This window comes from Taudactylus pleione, unplaced genomic scaffold (genome assembly GCF_031769625.1).
Source record: "Taudactylus pleione unplaced genomic scaffold, aTauple2 ptg000189l, whole genome shotgun sequence".
NCBI lineage: Eukaryota > Metazoa > Chordata > Amphibia > Anura > Myobatrachidae > Taudactylus > Taudactylus pleione.
Window position 1 is genome coordinate 8,912,656 of NW_028284591.1, and position 25,981 is coordinate 8,938,636.

The window sequence follows — 25,981 nt, forward strand, 5'->3', positions numbered from 1 at the left end:
ATGAGAGCAGTAGGGACTGGTAACAGAACGAGAGCAGTAGAGACTGGTAACAGAATGACAGCAGTGGGGACTGGTAACAGAATGACAGCAGCAGGGACTGGTAACTGAATGAGAGCAGTAGGGACTGGTAACAGAATGAGAGCAGTGGGGACTGGTAACAGAATGAGAGCAGTAGGGACTGGTAAGGAGGGAGCTAATGTTTACTGCAGGCATAAAGCTTTTCCTAGGTGAGAAACTTTCCTTTAGAATCGTCATACAGGCCAAATTAATAAAATATATAAGAATAATTATGTTGAAATTCTGATTAAATCAAACATAGCTGAGTGTAAGAACTTGTTATATGTAATACATGGAAATAATAAGATTCCCTGTGTTATTATAGTGTAACGGCTATCCAGTATTATCTATTAGGCATGGTATGAAATCCTCGGCTCCCGTCTTACCACTTATCTCCCTGCTGCAGTACCCTGAGCTGAATGATTCAGTAACAGAGATCTTCTTTTATGTTTCTTTGTTCTTCAACAATTAATTCAACCCAGTTCCTCTAGATCAGTGGTTCTCAAATTCAGTCCTCAGGACCCCACACAGGTCATGTTTTGCAGGTCACCCAGCAGCTGCGCAGGTGTAGTCATTACTCACTGACATATTTTAAAGATTCATAGGTGGAGCTAATTATTTCACTTGCGATTCTGTGAGGAGACCTGGAAAACATACACTGTTTGGGGTCTTGAGGACCGAGTTTGAGAACTTGTGCTCTAGAAGGACAGTAAATGGGGCAATTGCCTGCAATAAGTCATGCTGGATGGTCAGAGAATATGTAGGAAAGGGAATTAGGTGATATATAACAATCAACCAGATTCTACGGGCAGGGGCATTTCTAGAGAGGATGGGGCCCGTGTGAAGTCTCCGACACGGGCCCCCTCCTCTCTGTCCGGCGGCCGGCAGCGCACTGAGCTGTGCACGACCAGCGCCGGAGTTATACACTCTGGGCACTAGAGTGCTCCCAGAGTCTATAGAGTATGTGCAGGTCACCAGGAAAATGGCTGCGGTGGCCATTTTCCCTGTACTGAGCAAACGATGGGAAAATAGCCATTAGTGCCCCTTACACGGTGCACCCCCAGTATTGGTCCCCCTTATGTAGGCCCCATTAATGCCCAGTGCCCCCAGTAGTGATCCCCCTTATGCAGGCCCCCATTAGTGCCCCTTACACAGTGCCTCCCCAGTAGTTTTTCCCCTTATTTAGGCCCCATTAGTGCCCAGTGCCCCAGTAGTGATCCCCCTAATGCAGGCCCCCATTAGTGCCCCTTACACAGTGTCCCCCCAGTAGTGGTCCCCCTTATGCAGGCCCCCATTAGTGCCCAGTGCCCCCAGTAGTGATCCCCCTTATGCAGGTCCCCATTAGTGCCTCTTACACAGTGCCCCCCCAGTAGTGGTCCCCCTTATGTAGGCCCCATTAGTGCCCAGTGCCCCAGTAGTGATCCCCCTTATGCAGGCCCCCATTAGTGCCCCTTACATAGTGCCCCCCCAGTAGTGGTCCCCCTTATGCAGACCCCATTAGTGCCCAGTGCCCCCAGTATTGATCCCCCTAATGCAGGCCCCCATTAGTGCCCCTTACACAGTGCCCTCTCAGTAGTGGTCCCCCTTATGCAGGCCCCCATTAGTGCCCCTTACATAGTGCCCCCCCCAGTAGTGGTCCCCCTTATGCAGACCCCATTAGTGCCCAGTGCCCCCAGTAGTGATCCCCCTAATGCAGGCCCCCATTAGTGCCCCTTACACAGTGCCCCCCCAGTAGTGGTCTCCCTTAAGCAGGACCCCATTAGTGCCCCTTACACAGTGCCCCCCAGTAGTGATCCCCCTAATGCAGGCCCCCATTAGTGCCCCTTACACAGTTTTATTGCACACCTCTCAGATGTAGCAGTACACGCCCATCACATGTATGACATGCCCCTCAGATGTAGCAGTACACGTCCATCACATGTATGACACGCCCCTTAGATGTAGCAGTACACGCCCACTTTAACGTACGCTCAAAGGTGTTGCTTTCACAATCTCCCTGAAATACATTTTCAAAAGTAGGCAAGTATGGCACAAGTGTATTCTTAAAATCATGCAGCTTTAGAATTATATGTAATTTCGTTTGTAGTCATCATGGTGGTCTGGAGACTGGGGTTCCCAGGCAACTGGAACCCCCCCCCTGCGTTTGCCTATTGGGAGACCTGAAATAGTAGCAATCTCCCTGTCTCCCTGATGAGTCCAGCAATCTCCCTGATTGCACCTTACCCACATTATGAAGCTGTTACATACTTGGAAAAATAAGAAATCAGAGATCTATACATTCACAAGGTTTCTTGTGGCCACTAAAATGGAACCAGTTATAAAACACAATACATGAGCAAGCCCTGAAGACGATCAGTGTGTTTTCATCAACAAAAATCTTACTAACTGCTTTGGGGCTCATTTACATTTGGATGTATGTAAGTCATACATGCCCACTCTCCCGGGAGTCGCGGGAGGCTCCCAATTTTTTGGGTAACCCCCTGCACCCCCGAAAGAGTAGGGCATATCTCCCGCATCCCACCCACTTCCTAGTAAAGTGGGCAGGATGGGCAGCTTTTAGGATAAATTTGCGAGTCCGTATGCAGGGTGCGGAGCTAAACGACACGAATCACGTAATTTAGCCCGGCCCCCTCCTCTCGGACCCGCGAATCACAGGCTTTCCAGCAAAGGGGGCGGTGCCTAATGCCAGCTGTAGCTTGGCCCCCGCCCACGAAGCCGAGATGACCGGGCTTCTCCCGGAAAAGCTGAATCAAGAGTCAGCAAGTATGATATAAGTCAATGTTATGACACGCCTCTCAGATGTAGCAGGACACGCCCACTTTACCGCCACGCTCATAGGTGCTGCTTTCACACTCTCCCTGAAATGCTTTTTCAAAAGTAGGCAAGTATGACTTGGGACCAGCTGAGCCACACTGTACACTGGGCAAGTAACTGCCTGGTCCAATGATAGCTTCCTATTGATTAATGCAGGCACACCACCTCTGCTAGTCTGTGCGCAGTCTGGGGGCAAGTCTATGCCATCACACACCCTGAGACAGATCGGCTACGACAGGTAGCACCAGGGCCCGAGATTACCTAGCAGAGGCCCCGTGTTAATGTGGACTGCAGAGAATCAGGACCATCCCAATTGCATGATAAGCACCATCTTTCCTCACTGGAAATTGGGAACAAACTATGCCACAAAAAATAGCCAATGGCAAACCCCTGCTCCACATGAGTCCAATTTCCCCTCATTTGTCTGCCAGGAATCGGGGCTGTTGGACATTAACTATTGCACCCCTGAAATGCTTTTTAGGAGGAGGAAAAAGGGATCCAGCAGTCACGAACGATGGAAGATACTTTGTTGCACCTCACACGTGACAACTTTGCGCCAGTTTACGGACGCCGGCCCTTATAAATGTCCCTCAGTCTTTTGCTTTAGTTTCTCCTCCTGAAAGTAATTAATTTTCAAATATAACTCAGCCCAGGTTAATTTAATTGTAGGAACAGTTGGAAAGAAATTTGTCTTTGCGCCATAAGGTTTAGATTAAAAAACTGACCTCAGCATTGAATAATTAAACACAAATCAAAAAATTAAGGGCCTGATTCAGAGCCGCTCGTAAGCGGCCGCTTGTTCGCTCCGAGCGATGTTTGCCCAACTGCGCATGCGTACGGATCGTAATACGCATGCGCGAACCAGTCAGTTCGGGCGAAAATCGTTTGTTCGCTAAATAGCGAATGCCTGCTATTTTGAGTGACAGAATGAGGCGTATGTGGGTGGTAACAGGGGAAGGTGCTTGAAAATGGGGAGTGGAGATCCGAACGCAGGCGTGCTTAAAGGTCAAAACGGGCGTTTTATGGGTGTGCATAATTAATACAGCAGCGTCATTGACCACGTCACTGGGTTATTTTATAGCCAGAACTGCTCGCAAGATTGTGGTAGCAAAAACCAACTACAAGAATAGTGAGCAGTTCATACGCTGGTCGATGTACTCGATTAATCTAATAAATAGCGGACATGACGTAGGATGCGAGCGGCCAGGGGGCGTAGTTTTTCAAAAAACGACCGCAAGATTTATTCGCTCGTTCAGACTTAGAGGCGTGAACAGACTGCAAAGAGCGAACGTTTCATTTGAATAGCCACCCCTATTTTCTGGACGAACGACCGCAAATAGCGTCCAGCTCTGAATCAGGCCCTAAATCTCCTCCAGCACAAGCTCACTTGAGGTTCCCTCTCCAGCAGCGAGGTGGGACCACACAAAGGGTGAGATGGCTCAAACCTAAATTTGTCCGAAGAACCAAGGGCCTGATTCAGAGCCGAACGCTCTGACCAGAGCGCTCGCTCTGAATCAGTGCCCTCCTACCTTAAAATGGAGCGGCCTCCTGGCCGCTCGCATAGCTGTGGGTGACCACCCACAGCATATGCGAGCGGCCAAAAAGATGGTCGCGATGGTCAAGACCATCGCGATCATCGGGCTTGCGACGAGACCCTTGTGGTAGGGTCTCGTTGCCGCAAGCCCTGGAGTGATTTTGGCTCTATCAGAGCCAAAATCACTCCCACTGACATCACTAGTGATGTCAGTGGGGCCGGACTCAGACGGTAGGCGTTCCCATGGGAACGCCTCCGTCTGGCAACCACGCCCCCGGCACGCCCACTAAAGGGGGCGTGCTGTCAGTCACCATCGACAGCACGCCCCCCTTTAGTGCGAGACCTATAATGACGGCTTGGCCGTTGTTATTCGGGCCTCGCGCATGCGCACGACGGAACTTCCATTGGGGGAACATCGACCTGCTTGCAAGCGTCCTCCGCTTGCGAGCGGGTCTGAATGACTCCCCAAATTCATTGCAGCTGTTAGGTCAGGCCGATTTACCTTGCAAGATTGAAGTTATATGAACGATGGAAAGATCACTCGTTCCGTCCTTCGTTAAACGACACAGCCCCCCGCATGCGATATCGTGTGAATGGGCGTGCGGCGCGGCCGATCACACAATATCTCACCCGACCTGCGGGAGCCTGCAACTGGGCCTACACACTGCATGATATACACGATTTGTCGCCTCAAAATGACAAGTCGTCCAATTTATTGTGTAGTGAGATTGGAAGAAAGAATTTTATTGATCAGGTGGAAGGGGGTCCTCATAGGGCAAATTGGTCGTCTGAGGTCACAGAAGCTGCCTATGGCCTGATACAAGATGAGATATAGTAGTATCATACAGACAGGAGGACCAGGAAACAGGTATGAAGGGAAAGAGAAACTAACAAGGGCAGTCTAGTAACACCTTCATATAAGCAAAACACTATCCGGTCACATTTTTTTCTTCAAAAAAAAAAAAATGTGAATTTAAATTGGATAAATATAATTAAAATAGGGTTCCTGCACCTTTAAATCTTTTTACTATTGTTCAGAAAGAGGAATAGATGATACCTGTATTCGCTTGTTACCGTTATTATGTTCCCTTGCTATTTTACATTTTGTTATGTTTGTTTCTCAAAAATTTCTAAAAAAAAAAATATATATTCAAAACAAAAAAAAGAGAAAAAAAATTGCTCATCCAGATATTAAAAAATAAATAAAAATACAAATTCAAGTGGACCCGTTTAACCCGATACAAAAATGTATTTCACAATTGCAGTAGCATATGCAGATTTATTTAATTTATCTACTAATATAACATTGCATTTAGGTACAAAGGGGCCTGATTCTGCAAGGATGGTAATTGCAAAACTGCACGCAGGCTATAGATACTGTATGATGTATGCACTCAGGCTATAGATGTGATATATGCACGCAGGCTATAGATACTGTATGATGTATGCACACAGGCTATAGATACTGTATGAGGTATGCACTCAGGCTATAGATGTGATATATGCATGCAGGCTATAGATACTGTATGATAATATGCACGCAGACTATAGATACTGTATGATGTATGCACTCAGGCTATAGATGTGATATATGCACGCAGGCTATAGATACTGTATGATAATATGCACGCAGACTATAGATACTGTATGATGTATGCACGCAGGCTATAGATACTGTATGATGTATGCACTCAGGCTATAGATGTGATATATGCACGCAGGCTGTAGATACTGTATGATGTATGCACGCAGGCTATAGATACTGTATGATTTATGCACGCAGGCTATAGATATGATGTATGCACGCAGGCTATAGATATATGATGTATGCATGCAGGCTATAGATATATGTTGTTTGCACGCAGGCTATAGATACTGTATGATGTATGCACTCAGGCTATAGATGTGATATATGCACGCAGGCTATAGATACTGTATGATGTATGCACGCAGGCTATAGATACTGTATGATTTATGCACGCAGGCTATAGATATGATGTATGCAAGCAGGCTATAGATATATGATGTATGCACGCAGGCTATAGATATATGTTGTTTGCACGCAGACTATAGATACTGTATGATGTATGCACGCAGGCTATAGATATGATGTATGCACACAGGCAGCTTTGCAATTGCAACTCTTGCAGATATGGTAATGCAGCAGGAGGCATTACACTCCCTGTACAATACTTATCCGAGTTGCGTTGTCCAACACAGCAGCGGATAAACTGCGTAACATCGGTTGGCTTTAGTGACCCATGCGGTCCCGCAGCCAGCCGCCGCAGTTTAGAGGAAGAGGCCAGGAAATCTCTGTCAGCCGACGGAGATCCTGGCCACTTCCCTCCCCTGCAACAGCGGCATCACGCCTCCGTTTCGGGAAACTGAGGGCATCGCCGCCCCCTCCCCACTGACAAACCTCAGCAGCAGACTGTCAATCACTGCCAGTCTGTAAGCGAGTTAGCAGGACCCATTCTGCACACTCGCAGAATGGGTCCTGCGTCTGCGCAGATTCCCAAACATCAAGAATCTGCGTTCAGCAGTGCACTAGCGTGTAACGCTGAATCAGGCCCAAAGTGTGCATTAAAACACTTCCACCTGACCGATCAGAAGCTGGCTTTCATTGTCTAACTTTTCGTAGACAGATAATCGCTGATTGCTACTTGGTTGCTGTGATTAACATATAGTTAAATAGCCCTAGGGTGCAATTAAGACTACGAGGAGCTATTCCGCACAGCACATGGTAATTAAAATAGAGATAGAGAGTTTTGCCAAAAATAAATAATAAAATAATAAAAATGCTTGCATTTAGCACCGTATCTTTAAACAACATCTAGATACGTGAAGGTCTGTTTCTGAGAACACATTGACAGCTTGCAGACCTCTCACTTATAGCAAACATGTTATGTGAGTAGATTATAGAGATCTGTTGACATCTAGTGGCAAACTGAGGTATTTATATATTGATTGAACATCAATGTATCTACAGTACTAACAGATACTGGGATAGATTTACTAACTTAGGGCCTGACTCAGACCCGCTCGCAAGCGCTATGCGCTTGCAAGCGGGTCGATGGTGGCCCAGTGCGCATGCACACGACGGAGCCAGCTCCGTCGTGCGCATAAGGGAGACACGGATAGCGATGGGCAAACCGTCGCTCCGGGTCTCGTACCAAAGGGGGCGTGCTGTCGATGTTGAGTGACAGCACGCCCCGTTTGGGGGGCGGGCTGGGGCGTGGCTGTCCGTGATGTCAGTCTTGACCATCGCGACCATCATTATGGCCGCTCGCTATAGCTGTGGGTGGTCACCCACAGCTATGCGAGCGGCCAGGAGACCGTTCTGATAAACCAGAGGGCCGGCCCTGATTCAGAGCGAGCGCTGTGTCAGAGCGTCTGGCTCTGAATCAGGCCCAAAGTTCACAGGTGCAGTAATAACTAATCCAGCGGTGGCCAACCCGCGGCTCTCAAGCCGCATCTTTCGTTGTTGTGATGCGGCTCGGCAGTACTATGGCCCCCGCAGACCCCCACTGCAACTGTGAACGCTGGCCACTGAGGCGATCAGCGGCTAAAGAAGCCTCTATGTCAGGGATCCGACACCCAAGAATCCCTGTGGAAGAGTGGTGCAGGCAAGGTGGAAGGAAAAGTCTTATCGATGGTAAGCGGACACTAATGGAGGCGTTTGCGCCTGATGGCTGTAGCAGTTGGCCAACTGGTGAAGATTAAGCTGGTGCCGAGGATTTGGCTGAGTGGCTGGGTGGAACAGCTGAGGCAGAGGTAGCGACTTGCGGCCAATGTTGCGTCTTGAGGCCGAAGTTGTGGCTAGAGCCCGATGTTATGGCCTGAGGCCGGTGTTGTTACCGAGGCCGATATTGCAGCTTGAGGCCGATGTTGTGGCTAGAGCCCGATGTTATGCCTGAGGCCGATGTTGAGGCAAATGCCCGATGATGCAGCTTGAGTCCGATGGTGTGGCTTGAGGACGAAGTGCAGGCTGTGGGAGAACGGCTGCTGGAGTGGCTAAGAAGCCAGGTATGCAGGCTGTGGGAGAGCGGCTGCTGGAGTGGCTAAGAAGCCGGGTATGCAGGCTATGGGAGAGCGGCTGCTGGAGTGGCTAAGAAGCCGGGTATGCAGGCTGTGGGAGAGCGGCTGCTGGAGTAGCTAAGAAGCCGGGTATGCAGGCTGTGGGAGAGCGGCTGCTGGAGTGGCTAAGAAGCCGGGTATGCAGGCTGTGGGAGAGCGGCTGCTGGAGTGGCTAAGAAGCCGGGTATGCAGGCTGTGGGAGAGCGGCTGCTGGAGTGACTAAGAAGCCGGGTATGCAGGCTGTGGGAGAGCGGCTGCTGGAGTGGCTAAGAAGCCGGGTATGCAGGCTGTGGGAGAGCGGCTGCTGGAGTGGCTAAGAAGCCGGGTATGCAGGCTGTGGGAGAACGGCTGCTGGAGTGGCTAAGAAGCCGGGTATGCAGCCTGTGGGAGAGCGGCTGCTGGAGTGGCTAAGAAGCCGGGTATGCATGCTGTGGGAGAACGGCTGCTGGAGTGGCTAAGAAGCCGGGTATGCAGCCTGTGGGAGAGCGGCTGCTGGAGTGGCTAAGAAGCCGGGTATGCAGGCTGTGGGAGAGCGGCTGCTGGAGTGGCTAAGAAGCCGGGTATGCAGGCTGTGGGAGAGCGGCTGCTGGAGTGGCTAAGAAGCCGGGTATGCAGGCTATGGGAGAGCGGCTGGTGGAGTGGCTAAGAAGCCGGGTATGCAGGCTGTGGGAGAGCGGATGCTGGAGTGGCTAAGAAGCCGGGTATGCAGGCTATGGGAGAGCGGCTGCTGGAGTGGCTAAGAAGCCGGTATGCAGGCTGTGGGAGAGCGGATGCTGGAGTGGCTAAGAAGCCGGGTATGCAGGCTATGGGAGAGCGGCTGGTGGAGTGGCTAAGAAGCCGGGTATGCAGGTTGTGGGAGAGCGGCTGCTGGAGTGGCTAAGAAGTCGGGTATGCAGGCTGTGGGAGAGTGGCTGCTGGAAGAAAATAGCTGACCATGCAGCTGAGCCGAGCGCTGTGAAATAAACGCTATAGCCGGCATGGCAGCTAGACTCCAGTGTGTAAAAATAGGTGACCTGGTGGGAACCCAGCCCAGGTCTCAGCCATCCTGATCTCCTGGGAGCAAATCCGGTGGGGAGAGGAGCAGGAGAATCTTGAGCCATGTGCAAGTCCTGGACTGGACTTGTAACACTCTGATCCCTTCAGAGGCCAGCGTTCCCAGTGATGCAGTGTGCGGGTGACGTCATGGCGTCACCTGCGAAGTGAGGAGACTGCGCGCCCACTTGATCTAGTTAGATCCAGTCAGCTGCAGCAGGAGCCCTGACAGCGTGGAGCCGGCGATGCGATGAGGTAAGTACAGGGGGCACTGCATATGGGGCACAACTACAGGGAGCATTGCATAATAAGCACTACTACAGGGGGCACTGCATAATAAGCACTACTACAGGGGGCACTACTACAGGGGGCACTGCATAATGGGAACTACTACAGGGGGCACTGCATAATAAGCACTACTACAGGGGGCACTACTACAGGGGGCACTGCATAATGGGCACTACTACAGGGGGCACTGCATAATTAGCACTACTACAGGGAGCACTGCATAATGGGCACTACTACAGGGGGCACTGCATAATAAGCACTACTACAGGGGGCACTGCATAATAAGCACTACTACAGGGAGCACTGCATAATGGGCACTACTACAGGGGGCACTGCATAATAAGCACTACTACAGGGAGCACTGCATAATGGGAACTACTACAGGGGGCACTGCATAATGGGCACTACTACAGGGGGCACTACTACAGGTGGCACTGCATAATGGGCATTACTACAGGGGGCACTGCATAAGGGGCACGAATGCAGGGGGCATTGCATAATGGTCACTTCTACAGGGGGCACTACTACAGGGGGCATTGCATAATGGGCACTACTACAGGGGGCACTGCATAAGGGGCACTACTACAGGGGGGCACTGCATAATGGGCACTACTACAGGGGGTACTGCATAAGGGGCACTACTACAGGGGGCACTGCATAATGGGCACTACTACAGGGGGCGCTGCATAAGGGGCACTACTACAGGGGGCACTGCATAAGGGGCACTACTACAGGGGGCACTGCATAAGGGGCACTACTACAGGGGGCACTGCATAAGGGGCACTACTACAGGGGGCACTGCATAAGGGGCACTACTACAGGGGGCACTGCATAATCGGCACTACTACAGGGGGCACTACATAAGGAGGCACTACTACGAGGGACACTACATAAGGGGCACTACTATCGGCTCTTTATCTTGACTACAGATAGTTTTTGGCTCTTTGCCTCTGATTGGTTGGCCGTCCCTGAGCTAATTAGATGTTTGCTTTCATTAACGCTCATTTATGAATGTACAAAAGCGCAGATGCTTCTCACGTTGTTACTTTTGCACAGCTATAAATAAAAGATAATGGGGGAGACGCACTAAGCCTTGAAGGGATGACGTGGAGAGTGATAAGGTACCAATCAATCAGCTCCTAACTAATTTTTCAAACACTGAAACTGACAGGAGCTAATTGGTTAGTACTTTATCACTCTACAATGCTTAGTGTATCTCCCAGTAACAGTAACATATAATAAAGTGACACATGTAATACAGACAGCCCCACTGTCCCCACTCTCTCCTGGTTCATTTAACTCATAAAAAGCTCTATTTATAAATATAATGACCCTTTTCTCCTGTGTGTTTTACCAGGAGAGAAGGTCCTTACTATTGATAAATAGCAGGCGCGCACCGTCAGATCTCCGCTGTGTCGCTTTGCGCATAGTGGAAGTACCATAGGTTACAATGGGTCTGGGTACTCAAGCAACTTATAGAAGACACAATAGTTTTGCAAGGTGAAACCTTTATAAACAAATGACCCCATCGGAAGATGGCGCTTTCTGCACTTACCACCCGGCAGTCCGGTCAGACAAGCAAGGAAGAGAATGATCTGTTCCTGCTTTCTCCCATAATGCACTGGTTGGATCATTGTGTGACGTCATGAGAGGTAATTAAAAAGGTAAAAACAGCGCACGCACTTTACTGCGCGAGTAAGAAAGATGTCGCCGAACATTTGGAAAGTCTTTGCCGAGAACTTTACCGTTTGGTATGTGCCCGGCATTAGAAAATAAATAAATACATCGATTTTTTTTTCCATTGCGAGACCAATGGTGGAGCATAAGGACGCACCAATCGATATTACAGCGTGCACGTGAGCTAAAAGTGGGCGTCTCAGTCTTTGCACATTACCGAACGCATTGGGAGGGGTTTGTAGCAGCAATTGCGTAAAGTCGCAGACGGGGCGAGCACCAATAGGCACTGCAGTGTGCGCGTTGGCAAGTATGGTATGAATCTAACCAGGAATTATTTTTCGGGAATATGGTTTCATAAAGATCTATTCGTAAATTAGATTATCGGGAGCCAGTATATTTTTTTAAAGTATATCTTTGAAATTCATCTTCATTGTTTTTCTTCAGAGGTCCCTGATACGGTATGCAGCCGGGAAGCCGGTGGACCTAATCCCAACAGCCGGCTTAATCCCGGCAAGGGTAAAATGACAGACTGTCATTTTACAGATGCCGGGAGACCGGTGCCTGGCATCCCGATCGAAGGGACGCCGGGCACCGAGCGCGGACAGCCAAAGGGTTGGGGGGGAGTGTTAGGTTTAGTGTTCCCGGGGGGGACTTAGGGATAGGCACCCCCCCTGGGAGGTTAGGGTTAGGCTAGGGTGAGGTAGGGTTAGGGTTTGGCACCCCCGACGGGGATTTAGGGTTAGGCACCCGCCCGGGAGGTTAGGGTTAGGCTAGGGGGAGGGAGGATTAGGGTTAGGCACCCCCCAGGGGGATTTAGGGTTAGGCACCCCCCCGGGGGACTTAGGTTTAGGCGGCGGGGAATGGGGGGTTAGGTTTAGGCACTTAGAGGGGGGATTAGGGTTAGGCACTGGGGGGAAGGTTAGGGTTAGGCACCCCTAAGGGAGGGTTAGGGGAGGGAATTAGGTTAGTCAATACTTACCTTAGGGACGATCGGGATTTTCACTCAAGTCGGGCAGCTGCTGTCGGGATTCCAACCGCAGGACCGGTGCCCAGCGGTAAATCATGCCGCTTCCCCTGATACACAGCTCTTGTACCATGTAACATATAATAATCCCTCTCATGTGACGGGTCCTTTTACATGTGCATTTGTGACTGTACCTCCTACCAGCTTGTTCCCTGAGCTGTTAGCAGGGGTGATATTATGACTAGATGGCGGTGTGGGTGATATTATGACTAGATGGCAGTGTGGGTGATGAGATAAGAGGTGTTGTCTAGTAGGTAACACAGAAGAAGGACCTAGTGATAAGCTCAGCATGCAGGATCTCACACCTATTAACTTAAGGATTTCAGTGATGCCAAATCATACCTGCTGTCAGGGCTGTAGCCGGACAATGCCCCGCCACCCCAACGTGATGCCATGAGTCATGACAAGGGCACCGGGCAGCTGGAGCTTGGAAGGAGCTGACCAAAGCATCCTAAGAAGAACCAGTGTGTGTCTCTCTAGGCTGCACTGTGCCATTCCACCCATACTAAAAATTAAATGCTTGTGCCACAGGGTTGCCACGGTCCAACTGAGTGCCCAGCATGTGCCAATACTACAGGGCGAGTGATATAGTTACAGAGGCAGTGTCCATGCAGTCAGGACATAGGACCAGATTCAGACCCGCTCGCTAAGAAGTGTTCGCTCGTAGCTGGACGATTTTTGCATTCTGCGCATGGGTATGCATCACAATGCGCGTGCGCGAACCAGTGCGAGAGATCAGGAAGCGGCCGCTCGTTGCGCATGGGCTGCCCAGCAGAGTGAGTGACAGAAGGAGCCGTTTGTGGGTGGTGACAGGGGCTGGCCGGTAGAAACGGGGGAGTGGAGGTGCGAACGCAGGCGTGCCGGAGCGTCTCAACGCTGTCTCAGAGGCGCGCAGAATTAAGAGGCAGCGTCATAGTACACGTCACCTGGTTGTATTTCACACTGAAGTGATCGCAGTGCTTTCAGCAGGGTATAGCCAACCTCAAGCGTTGCGATCGCATCCTATGGTCCTCGATGAACTGATGGTTACATACACTTCCTGGAGAAGTGGGCAAGTGGGCGTCTTAAGACAGGCTGGTGGGCATCTGCATACACAAAGTTATCGCACGCCAAGACGTAGTGGGCGTGCTTATGCCTTGCCGTGCGTTCGCCTGCCTTGCTGGGGGTGTGCCGGATTTGCATACGCTGGGTGCGAGCGAACGCATCTAGCGAGCGGGTCTGAATGAGTACATAGCTCTGGCAGGCGGGGCAATCCCCTCAAAGTGGTACTGGCCTATTAGAATTGGGATATTTGTCATAGAGTGCTGCTCACACTAGCTGACTTCCTGGCTGCACTCTCCAGGAGGGGCAGACAGGTCGCCTCAGCGGAGGGGCGCTTTGCGGGAAAGTGATCTTCAACTTAAAGTTTTCGGAGTTTGCTTCCACGAACAAGCGCCATCTTCAGACAGCGCTTGCTCTTGTAGCCCGGCTCCTTCCTATGGGAAGGAATTCCGGGGATGGGAAGAGGGATCCGAGCGGATCCCTCCGCCTCCTCCTGACTACCTCCGTGGCGGCTGTGTGACCCGAGGTCACGCATACGTAGCCAGGACGACGGGGAGGAGGTAAGTAACGGAGCTACATCTGTAGCTGCGATACTAAGGGGTCAGCTGCTTTTCGGAGCTGCTGTCTTCGCATCCCGTTTCCCACGCTGCGAGTTGGTTACTTAAGTATCCCTCGCAGCGAGTACAATACTTCATCATCGGAGGCCGTATAAATAGGCCCCATAGACACAGAGATATCTAATAGACAAACAATAGGTAAATCAGTTATATATTCTTGTGGCTCCATTATATTTATTTTCAGTTTTTACTCCTAGCGTTCCGATAACGTGTTATCAGAAGGCCCAATTCCCAGCTGGACGCATCTGCGGGAACTGATGCATTGTGCGATTTTCAGCCAACAGTGCATGTCTGTAACAGCAAACAGGGGGGGTCATTCAGACCCGTTCGCGAGCAAAGGACGCTCGCAAATGGGTCGATGTTGCCCACTGCGCAGGCGCACGACGGAGGGAGCTCCGTCGTGCGCATGCCCGAGACCCGGATAGCAACGGGCTCTCCGTCGCTCCGGGTCTCGCACCAAAGGGGGCGTGCTGTCGATGTTGATTGACAGCACGCCCCCTTTGGTGGGCGTGCCGGGGGCGTGACTGCCAGACGGAGGCGTTCCCATGGGTACGCCTACCATCTGAGTCCGGCCCCACTGACATCAGTAATGATGTCAGTGGGAGTGATTTTGGCTCTGATAGAGCCAAAATCACTCCTGGGCTTGCGGCAGCGAGACCCTACCGCAGGGTCTCGTCGCAAGCCTGATGGTCGCGATGGTCTTTGGTCATCTTTTTGGCCGCTCGCATAAGCTGTGGGTGGTCACCCACAGCTATGCGAGTGGCCAGGAGGCCGCTCCAAATTTAGCTGGGACGGCCCTGATTCAGAGCGAGCGTTCTGGTCAGAGCGTTCAGCTCTGAATCAGGCCCAGGGTCTGCGCATGCGTTGCGTGATGTGTCCGCAGTAGTAAGAAGCTCCATTTGAATAACACCTAAGCCATACTTGTCTACTTTTGAAAAAAGCATTTCAGGGAGATTGTGAAAGCAGCACATATGAGCGTGGCTGTAAAGTGGGCGTGTACTGCTACAGCTGAGGGGCGTGTCATACATGTGATGGGCGTGTACTGCTACATCTGAGGGGCGTGTCATAAACTGGAATTACATCCAAATGTAAATGAGCCCCAAAGCAGTTAGTAAGATAAACTTGTTGTTGATGAAAACTCACTGATACTTTTTCAGAAAATGCATGTAGCCATAGGGATCACAGGCCCTGATTCAGAGCTGGACGCTCTGACCAGAGCGCTCGCTCTGAATCAGGGCCCACCTCCATAAATATGGAGCGTCATCACCCACAGCATATACGAGCATGCAGGATGATGGTCGCGATGGTCTTGACCATCGCGACCATCGCCACTGCGTGCAGAAGCCTGCGGTTGAGTTTCTCAACCGCAAGGCCCGGAGTGATTTTGGCTCTATCAGAGCCAAAATCACTCCCACTGACATCACTAGTGATGTCAGTGGGGCCGGCTTCTGACGGTAGGCGTTCCCTTGGGAACACCTCCGTCTGGGAGGCACGCCCACCAAAGGGGGCGTGCTGTCAATCAACATCGACAGCACGCCCCCTTTGATCAGACACTACGAGCGAGGGAAAGTCCTTCGCTCGTCGCGTCTCGCGCATGCGCACGACGGAGCTCCCTCCGTCGTGCGCATGCGCAGTGCAGACCATCGACCCACTTGCGAGCGGACAACCGCTCGCGAGTGGGTCTGAATCAGGCCCACTGTGCCTTATACCCAATGCAGGGAAATGATACTAATGATCCCATTTGTATATATCTGCTGTTTTTTTTTAAAGCGAATGGAGCTTGACGTGAAATTAGTGGGTGGCGACTATTCGTAACCACGACAGAGCTGCGTCTTGTGGGAGAGCTGTGGGCGTGTAGCCCGAGTTCTGTGCTTGCTTGAGGTGCCCAGGTGTTTTTCTGTGGGTTCTTTTGCAACGGGCATAGGGTGCCGATTCTAATGATGACAAATCAGACACATGCGGACACTCACATAGATGGGAGGATACTCACATAAACAGGCACATATAACATAATACATACCTGAGCAACTACACTATCAGTATCAGCAGTATAGTCGGAAACAGTTGTATTGGTTTCCAAGATTTACTAAAGATTCTAAGGGGGAGCTGTACGAAAGTTTGCAGAGAGATAAAGTACCAACCAATCAGCTCCTGTCATTTTGTAAACACAGCCTGCAACATGACAGTTAGGAGCTGATTGGTTGGTACTTTATCTCACTACAAGGCTTAGTGCATCTAAAATGAAAAGTGGTGGTGTTGCTGGTAGCTACCAATCAGATTCTGTCTATCATTTTTCCATTGCATCCTAGAAAATGATAGACAGGATCTGATGGTTGCTACCAGCAACACCTACATTGGTCTCCGTTTTAGAAGACTTAATACATCTCCCCCACAATCCTCTATAATGTTATTTTTCAAACATGTCACGGATGTTGAATTGTACAGAGAGAAAAAAAAATCTAATCCATTATCATCTGTAGTTTGTGTTGTGGTTGCCCCTATATTGCACACCATAGACAGATAAGATAATCAGCTTTCTTCCCTTCTGTGTCACAGAACAGTGCCAGGAGGGGAGCTAATGTCTAAGATGCAATAACAAGATTAAGCAGCCGACGGCTAATGCATTTATTATATACGTCATTATTTGCTCACTCTAGTCAGATTCAGGCTTCAAACCCCAATATAGCGTCATCAACGAGACTGAGGGCCTGACTCAGAGGCGCACGCTATTCGCGTGCGCTCGCTCTGAATCAGGGCGTACTTTTTTTTTTTTCCCGGCCTCCAGGCCACTCGCACAGCTGTGTGTGACCACCCACAGCTTGTGCGGGCGGCCTGGCGATGGTCACGAATATCGGGAACACCGGGCTTGCGGCGAGACCCTTCGGAGGGTCTCGGCTCCCGCAAGCCCGAGTGGACTTCCTGCTCTCATAGAGCAGGAAGTCCACTCCTGACATCACAAGTGTCCAAAGGGAACACCTGCATTTGTGCAGCCACCCCCCCTCCCCGCCTACAAAATGGGGCGAGCTGTCAATCAGCATCGACAGCCACCCCGTCTTGTAGTGAGCCCCGGAGCGAGAGAGCTGCCGTCGCCCGCTGGGGCTAGCGCATGCGTACGCCGGAGGTGGCGCATGCGCAGGGTCCAAACATCGATCCGCTTGCAAGTGCAATGCGTTCGCGAGCGGGTCTGAATCAGGCCCTGAGCACTGTATAAACAAAATCGTCACTATATCTCACTTTATACTGTACTTGAAATATAAAAGCAGCTGATGGGGAAATGCAACGAAGAGCGATTTTCAGGTTTTCTGACATTTTTGCAGCAGTATTTTTTTTATTTATTTTTTTAAAAAGGTAAAACACAGTGTTTTGGGTTGGTAAATATATGTTTTCCAATACGAAATGCAGAATTTTGCCTTTTTAAAAAAATAAATAAAAAAATGTGCTGCTTTTAATCCTGAAACAAAAAGAAAAACAGCCAAAAATCGATGATTGTGACAATACATTTCCTTCTGAGGCCGGCTACACACCTGAACGACTATCCAATTTTCCTTGAGGGCAGAACATACGATATTGAGCGTTCAAACTGCCAAATATCGCATACGATCTAACGATATATTATATCGTCAGATCGTATACGATTTATCGTTGCTACCATACACACTAGAGCAACCGTCCATAGGATCCCCTGGAAATTAGAATAATGGCCTGTACAGTGGACATCAAAATTGGAATGACAGATCGTCCGGTTGGCCGTACACCATGCACGATTGGCACCATATCGCATGCGATATCTTCCGGTCCGTGCAGCATAGGCGATCGGAAGACGTCGCATACGACCAGCGGGAACGCGCAATAGTGCGTACACACTAGCCGATATACACGATTTGTTGTGACGATACGCCAAATCGTGATGAAATCGTCCCAGCTTGAGGCCCACATTTAGCATACGCTTCAAATGCTTCATGTTTTACTTTCAGAACTGTCCCCATTTATTATACACAAAAACCTTTTAAATAGAGATGAGGAAAAAAAATCAAAACTGCATTGCAAGATATTTGCCTCGTTCTACAACTGATTGCAAAGGAGTCCCTATTTTCTTGTACATCCCACATATATTACATTGGTAAGCAAGTAACGTTTTACGGTTGTCACTTCCAATTAGTGCAATCTTCCCACTCGGGCCTCTGATAAAAAAAGACTATACGTTCCTGTGCTACAAACGTATCTGTAAAACCAGGGCCAAATTAAGGTTTGTGGGGTCACCAGGTCAAGTAACTTGTGGGGGCCCCTATCAATAAATTGTCAATAAGATATAGAAATTAAAAAGTATAATGTATAAAACAGAACCAGGGTTGGACTGGCCCACAGGGGTACAGGGGAAATCCCCGGTGGGCCCCACTGCCAGTGGGCCCACCCCCTCCGCTAGGTGTCAGGTTTCAGACCCCAAATTATAAATTGTTACACTATTAGACAGTCAGTTACCTGGTGGAGCAGGACCACCTGATTAACAAGGGGGCTTGGTTCACTTCTATAGAATCTACACCAAGATTTGCCTAATGGTTAGCCAACTGTATGTGCTGGCAGGCCACACCCCCTCTGGTGGATAACCACTCCCCTTAAGCATGGGGCCTTACCACTGATTATCCCGGTGCGCCCCTCATGCTCCAGTCCGACACTGAACACAACCCTCATTTACATTATGCCACAGAGTCCTATGTGTGTATCTCCCCCCCACACCCTAGTGTGTGGGGGTCCCTGGGCGCCCGCCCCGATCATCCTGTTGTCAGTCTGGCTCTGCCTAAATCAAAAAGTCACTCCCTTTGTTGGACTGACCCACCTAAACTGAGACTTTATGGGGTATATTTACTTATAGGCAGGTTTTTAGAAGTGGAGATGTTGCCCATAGCAACCAATCAGATTCTACTTAACATTTATCTAGCATCTTCTAGAGAAGCTAATAGCTAGAATCTGATTGGTTGCTATGGGCAACATATCCACATTTAAAAACCCGCATTTAAGTAAATTTACCCCATGACACCATATGATCAAAAGAACAACTATCTTTGACCATACATTTGTCACTGGAAGAAGAGCTTGCTGTGGTAGTGGCCAACTGTCCCCAATTTTCTAGTTTCTATAACTCTATGGGGGTGATTCAAATTGCATCGCGAGGATGCCAGCTCCCAGGTTAAGCGCCCAGAGCTATTCAATTACTCTCACGGTAAGACGTCTACTATCTATGTAGAGCAGGTCTCTGCTCTGTTGTAGAACCAGGAGTCCCACACCATGCTGAGGCTTAGTTCGATAATAGATGGAGAACCTCAGATTACACAAGTCTGGTGTGCAATATACCCAGCAGGAGACTGATAAGCAACCCTGGCAAACAAACCACACCATCCCAAGCCATATAATTTTTCTTCAACCACAGAGAGCTCCATCAATTATTGTGCAGACCAAGTACAGTAGTAGGAGCTCAGAATTTCAAAATGGTTACACACCGGTCAGATTCTTGACCTCTTCTTGGCACTGTGACAGGACTTAGGGTAAGGGCATATGGCGGCATGTATTGTGATTAGTACCATAACAGGGCTCAAAAGCGTGGGGCAATGATGGTACCACTCACAGAGCCCTGCTTTCTGTGCCTGGAACCACTTGCACACCCCTAGTTAAAGCCCTGATTGTGATGAGGCAACGTTTTAAATTTTAGGTGCCCAAGACAAAAATAACTGCTCAGGCCAGCCCTTCCTAGACTAACCCACTAAAGCTTATTACCAAAACTACTGGCAAGTGCCTGAGTCGTTGGTGCGGACCTGAAACCCAGGAAATCGCCTTCCCACCAGACATGGGTACTGATGCTGGTATGTTATAATTCCTTGTGCCCTTAGCTTTATAGATGTGTGTAACTAAATTGTACCGACCGTGCGGCTTACCCCAGAGAGATCATCTATGCCAACCGATTGCACTTTGAGATGTAATAAAGTAGCTGGTGTAGCCGTGGCTTGTTTGGTTTTTACCTTTATATACAGCAATGATGGGAATGACGGGACATGGAGAGTGTCTATCCCGCAATGAGATACGTTTAAGCTTCAATATCTTATTTTCTTTTTCAGGCAGGACAAACTGAAGATTCACATGCGGAAACATACAGGTGAGCGACCGTACCTGTGCATCCACTGCAACGCCAAATTTGTCCACAACTATGATCTGAAGAACCACATGCGAATCCACACAGGGATTCGGCCCTACCAGTGCGAGTTCTGCTACAAGAGCTTCACCAGGTCCGACCACCTCCACCGCCACATCAAGAGGCAAAGCTGCCGGATGTCCAGACCCAGGAGAGGCAGGAAGCCGGCAGCCTGGAGAACCTCCAGTCTATTGTTTACACACAACAACCACCCAGAAGATGAGAGCTTTGCCATGATTCCACCGAGCCTAGAGAACAACAGCAACCACGTGCTGCCTGGGGCCATTTGTCTACCAGGACCTAGTCAAAAGCAACTACTTGAAGAGCCAAGAAACATCCTAAATTTGCAAGACTTGGAAGCACAATATGAGGAATCTCACCTGAAGCTACTGGAGAGGGCACGCCTAGAATCGGACAGAAACGGGGGACTGTATGCATTTTCTTTGGCACATAATGAAAATATTTCTCCACAGCAGTTCTTCCTCAGCAGCGATCCTTGGAATATGACATTGAACCATGCACCGCTTTCTAAAGCAAGTACCTAAAGCAAAGTTACAGTATCTGTCATGCGTTAGACATCATCGGCACACACTGGAAGCAATCAGATCTTTTGGACTGAATCACCCTTTAGGCTGCAAGCCAGTCATAACTACAGCTGTCTCTGAGGCTTGAGGCACTAATGATGTCACTAGTTCCTAATGAATTGAAAGGCTGCACTCATTAATAGTGGCTTAGGGCCTGATTCAGATAGTTATTGATCCGCGAATGTGTAAGATGAGCACGGTGCATGTGCGGATCAGTGGATACAACGACGGTCACAGGGCTTCCTAAGCCGCAGAATGATTCAGGGGACGCTCGGTGGCGTTCTGCGTCGATGATTGTTTTACAAAATGGGGGCACGTCGGCCTCGTTTTGTAGGCGTGCCGAAGTCAGGGTGTGCTTCTACCAGCTCAGACTTCCTGGCCTCTGCTGCACGATTACACCGGACATCCTGAGAAACGTGAGGGTTACTCAGATGTCCGATGTTTTCACAGATGATACACTGCTGCATCTCCGGGCTCAGCAGCAGATTAGATAAGCCGGCCAGAGGAGTCTATTTATGTAAGAAGCCTCCTGCGGCATTAGCAAATTTTCGCACAGCAGTCGTGTCGGAAGACACAGCTTCTGTGCAATAGCATATAACTGAAATCAGCCCCTGAAGACCACAAAATTGCTGCCTCGTTTCTGTGCATAGTTGATGAGTCCACTTCAAGAAAACACATTTGATGCCATTGACACTTGTAGATTATTTTCCTTTTGTATACAAGATCTATAATTGTTATTTACAGTCGCAGAATCATTCCAAAGATACTTACAGGTCTGTTTATGCATGTACACTTTTTATTTTTTTAAAGAAATCTAATACACTTTACCTTTTGAATTTGGTAAGACCTGGGGTTGTACTTAAAGCACTCTGGAAAGTAAAAAAAAAAAAGAAGTAATTTATTTTTTATTTTAAAGACACAAATATTTAAAATCGTGTCTGCCCTCTGGGAGTGGGAAGGGGCCACTTCCAAGCACTTGACATAATAGGTTGATCCTATATAAGCTCTGTATGATACATCAGCACTACACACACCAATCATAAAGATTACTAAAGCACCATTAAGCTCCGCTGAACGCTGTACATCAGATTTAATATCCTGTTTACATCCATTGTCGTTATTTTATCAGCTTTAACATAGGCTTTCACGCAGAAACCTTCCAAATGTCTTTATTAAATTGGACTTTGATCATAAATTTTAAATGTCTTTTAAAGAAATTAATAAAATCTAATTTACACAACAGGCAGAGAACAATAATATGTTTTCTCTGTATTAAACTTGGAAATGTAAATTTATATTATATTACAGCAGATTACACATTTCCTATTTTCCCCTATCAATGGAGCTGAACTTACTGTATTGGACTGAGACACACCAATGTGTTGGGTGTTCCGGCTGAGGGGAATAACATGATCCAATGTGGCCAGTGGATGATTAATCTCGGGGGAAAAAACACACCGCGCTCCTTTCCAGGGTCTCTCGGACGGTCTCTATATATTGCCAGAACTCACCCCTTGACACAAATGCATTCTCACGTGCTATACGATATTTGCTGTTCTATACTAAGGCCAGTTTTGTACATATTCTGCTTGTGACTTTCTGTAAGACTTCTGTGCACACATTTGGAGTATGACTAAAATATCCAAAGATGGCGACTATTGTATGATGTACCAGAACTTGAAATGATGTACGATTTGTCATTCCAAATTATTTTTCTATTTATAAAAATGTTTCTGTGTTAATGTAAAAAAAATAAAATAATAATTAAAAAAACCTATAAATAATTAAGTTTGCGTTAGTGATTGAATGGAAAACAGTTATTATGAGATGGTTCATGTTACTGAATTGCTATAAACAAATTCCTAATTTGTCAGCATTAATCGCCCACTTGTTTCTTCATATCCCATAAACAGAGGTGTATCAAATTTTCTTAAAAGGTCATATGAAGAAGTAGAGATGTGTGCTGACCCCCCGTGTTTTGTTTTTGAATCTTTTTTCTTTTTATAAAAAGTTTTTAAAAACAGCTGAAATCATGCAATTTTTGCAACCCAAAAATTCAGATTTAAAATTCTGAATTCCGAACTTCGGGAAGATCAGAACAGCGACTCTGGTCTGCCCGGATCTCCTCAGGAGATCAGAACTGCAATTGTCCGATTCGGATTTCTGTAGAACCGAACCGCACATCTCTACGGAAGTGTCAATCATAGCAACCAATCAGATAATAGTTTTCATTTTATAGATTGTACTTGATAAATGATACCTTAGAAGCTGATTGGTTGCTATGGGGAACTTCTAATATGGCTGCGAACAGTACCTAGCGCTTGAGCTTATTAGGGATGTCCATCGACCATTGATGGTTAACAGTAACTGATGGTTAACTACCGAGGGATGGTTTTGCAATCAGTGGTGGAGATCCAGCGGTTCTCCACAATCAACAAAGGGCCCTGCAATGGTTTTTTTTTTTACCCTGGCGGTGGGACACAGAGCATGCTCAGTGTCCCTGTGCTTTGTGCGTCTGCACCGGTCGTATAAATCTAGTTGCGACCCTGGCAGCCAGCACAATACGAAGTATCCTGGCTCCCAAAAAATATGGATCCAAGCAAGCAAGGAACACTGGACCTGATTCAGACCCGTTTGCTAGAAGCGTACGCTAGCTCCCAGCATATGCAAATTCGGCTAAGTGACGGCAAGGCAGGCGATCGCATGGCAAGGCATAAGCACACCCACTATGTCTTGGCGTGCGATCGCTTTGTGTATGTTGACGCCCACCAGCCTGTCTTAAGACGCCCACTAGCGCACGTCATCTCCAGGAAGTGTATGCAACCATCGGTACATCGAGGATCACCGGAAGCAAACTCAGCGCTTGTGGTTGACTCTACCCTACCGCCAGCACTGCGAGCACTTCAGTGTAAAATACAACCAAGTGACGTGTACTATGACGCATCTTTGCTAATTATGCACACCCATAAACTCCGTTGTGACGCCCAGACACGCCTGCGTTCGCAGCACTACTCCCCCGTTCACAAGCACCTTCCCCTGTTACCACCCACAAACGTCTGTCAATCAAAGTAGTATCCAGTCTGTGTACTACGAGCGCACAATTCCCGTGCGCAGTGACTGGTTCGCACATGTGTATTTTGCCGCATAGGCATGCACAGGTGGGCGACTATCGCCCATAGCAAGCGTCTGCAACTTAGCGAACAGGTCTGAATCAGGCCCACAGGCCCATGGAAGCACTATGTGTTAGAGGCAAGGTAAGGAGTAACGATGATACGCAGACAGTTAAGACCGGAGATTGGCTTGTTCCGGCCATTTGGGAGCGCAGCGAGAGCAGCGTCAGGCAGCGGCCCAGAAAACAATGCTGCTAATGCCTCGTTGGTATTAGCATATTATTGCGAGCCGCTGCATACAAAGTCACAGCGTCTGTGAAATAGTTTGCAATTCTGAATTAGGCCCTAAGGGGGTGATTCAGCTTAGGACAGAACACGCAGGCAGCTTTCCAATCTGTCCTTGCAAATATGCAAATGCAGCCGGAGGTGTATGACACCCCCCTGCTGCATTTGTGATCCCAGAGCTGGGATAACCATTGCGACCATTCGTCACGATTGTGGACGGCGCCGTACCGTTGGCCAGCTGAGCAAGCCTCAGCTTACACAGGCTGGCCGGCTTGCATGGCCAGGAAACTGCTTCTGTGGACGTAGCCCCTAGCCTTGCCACTCCCAGAAAATGGGGCGGACACGCAAAGTAGGGGCCCTGTTCTCCGCCTTCGCAGAACGGGTCCTGCACTCGGGCAGATTTCCGATAACCGGGAATCTGCATTCAGCATTGCACCAGCAATTTCAGTGGTGGTCTTAAAATAACAATTAGCTCTTATCTGAATAAAATAGAGGAATTCAGCCAAATATCCTAGGACCAACACGTTTCATCGTGTTGCTTTATGTGGCGTTACCAAAACTTCCTCAGGGTCACATGAACACTTTGGTTGAAATTGCTGGTTCCTGGTACGGGACCATTTCATATATATTTTTGAGCAAATTGGCGATTTTGATGGCTTTGTCCTATTGAATGATCTGGTCACTGCTATGTCACTCACTTCTTATTCTTCTAGATCTCTCTGCTGCCTTTGACACTGTTGACCACTCTCTTCTCATACAAACACTACAATCCCTAGGTCTTCAAGATACAGCCCTTTTCTTGGTTCTCATCCTACGTATCTAATCGCTTTTTCACTGTTCGTTTTTCTGATTCTGCCTCCTCTTCGCTACCTCTATCAATTGGAGTACCACAAGACTCAGTCTTAGGTCCTCTGCTTTTCTCAATCTATACCACCTCTCTAGGCAAACTAATCAGCTCTTTTGGTTTTCAGTATCATCTGTAAGTGGACAATACTCAAATCCACCTATTCTCCCCAGATTTGTCACCATCTGTGCTGGTCCGTGTCACTGAATGTCTCTCTGCCATTTCATCTTGGATGGCATCTCACCACCTCAAACTTAACATATCCAAAACAGAATTATATTTCCACCGGCCAATAGTAGTTACCAACCTGATCTCTCTATCACTGTTGATAACTCGACAATCAACCCCACTCCACAAGCTCGCTGCCTAGGTGTCATTTTTGACTCTGAACTGTCCTTTGTTCCCACATTCAATCTGTCTCAAAATCATGTTACATCTAAAAAACGTATCCAAAATTCGACCATATCTTACACCAGACACTGCAAAAACTCTAATCCATGCACTTATTATTTCCTGCATTCACTATTGCAATAGTCTCCTTACTGGTCTTCCCAAAAACAGACTCCTGCCGCTACAATCAATTATGAATGCAGCTGCAAGGCTTATCTTCCTCGCCAAACGTTCATTGTCTGCTGCTCCGCTCTGTCAATCCCTCCATTGGTTGACGGTTTTCTACCATATTCAATATAAAATACTTTCACTTACACATCTCTTCACTCATCTCAAAATATCTCCCAACCCGACATCTCCGCTCTGCACAAGATCTGCGTCTCTCATCCACACACATTACTTGTTTCCATTCACGGTTAGTGGACT

At 48.5% G+C, this 25,981-nt stretch overlaps 1 protein-coding gene across 5 annotated transcripts in view; it reads left to right on the top strand.

Annotated features, from left to right (window-relative positions):
- ZBTB7C (zinc finger and BTB domain containing 7C) overlaps positions 1-22,653 on the top strand; it is a 392,632-nt gene extending 369,979 nt beyond the window's left edge. For all 5 annotated transcript variants that reach the window (XM_088476546.1, XM_088476545.1, XM_088476547.1 and 2 more), the window contains one exon: positions 20,269-22,653. In XM_088476546.1, the coding sequence (XP_088332672.1) occupies positions 20,269-20,887 (619 nt within the window). In that variant the 3' untranslated portion in view covers positions 20,888-22,653. The remainder of the gene's footprint in view (positions 1-20,268) is intronic.
- Positions 22,654-25,981: the final 3,328 nt, after the last annotated feature.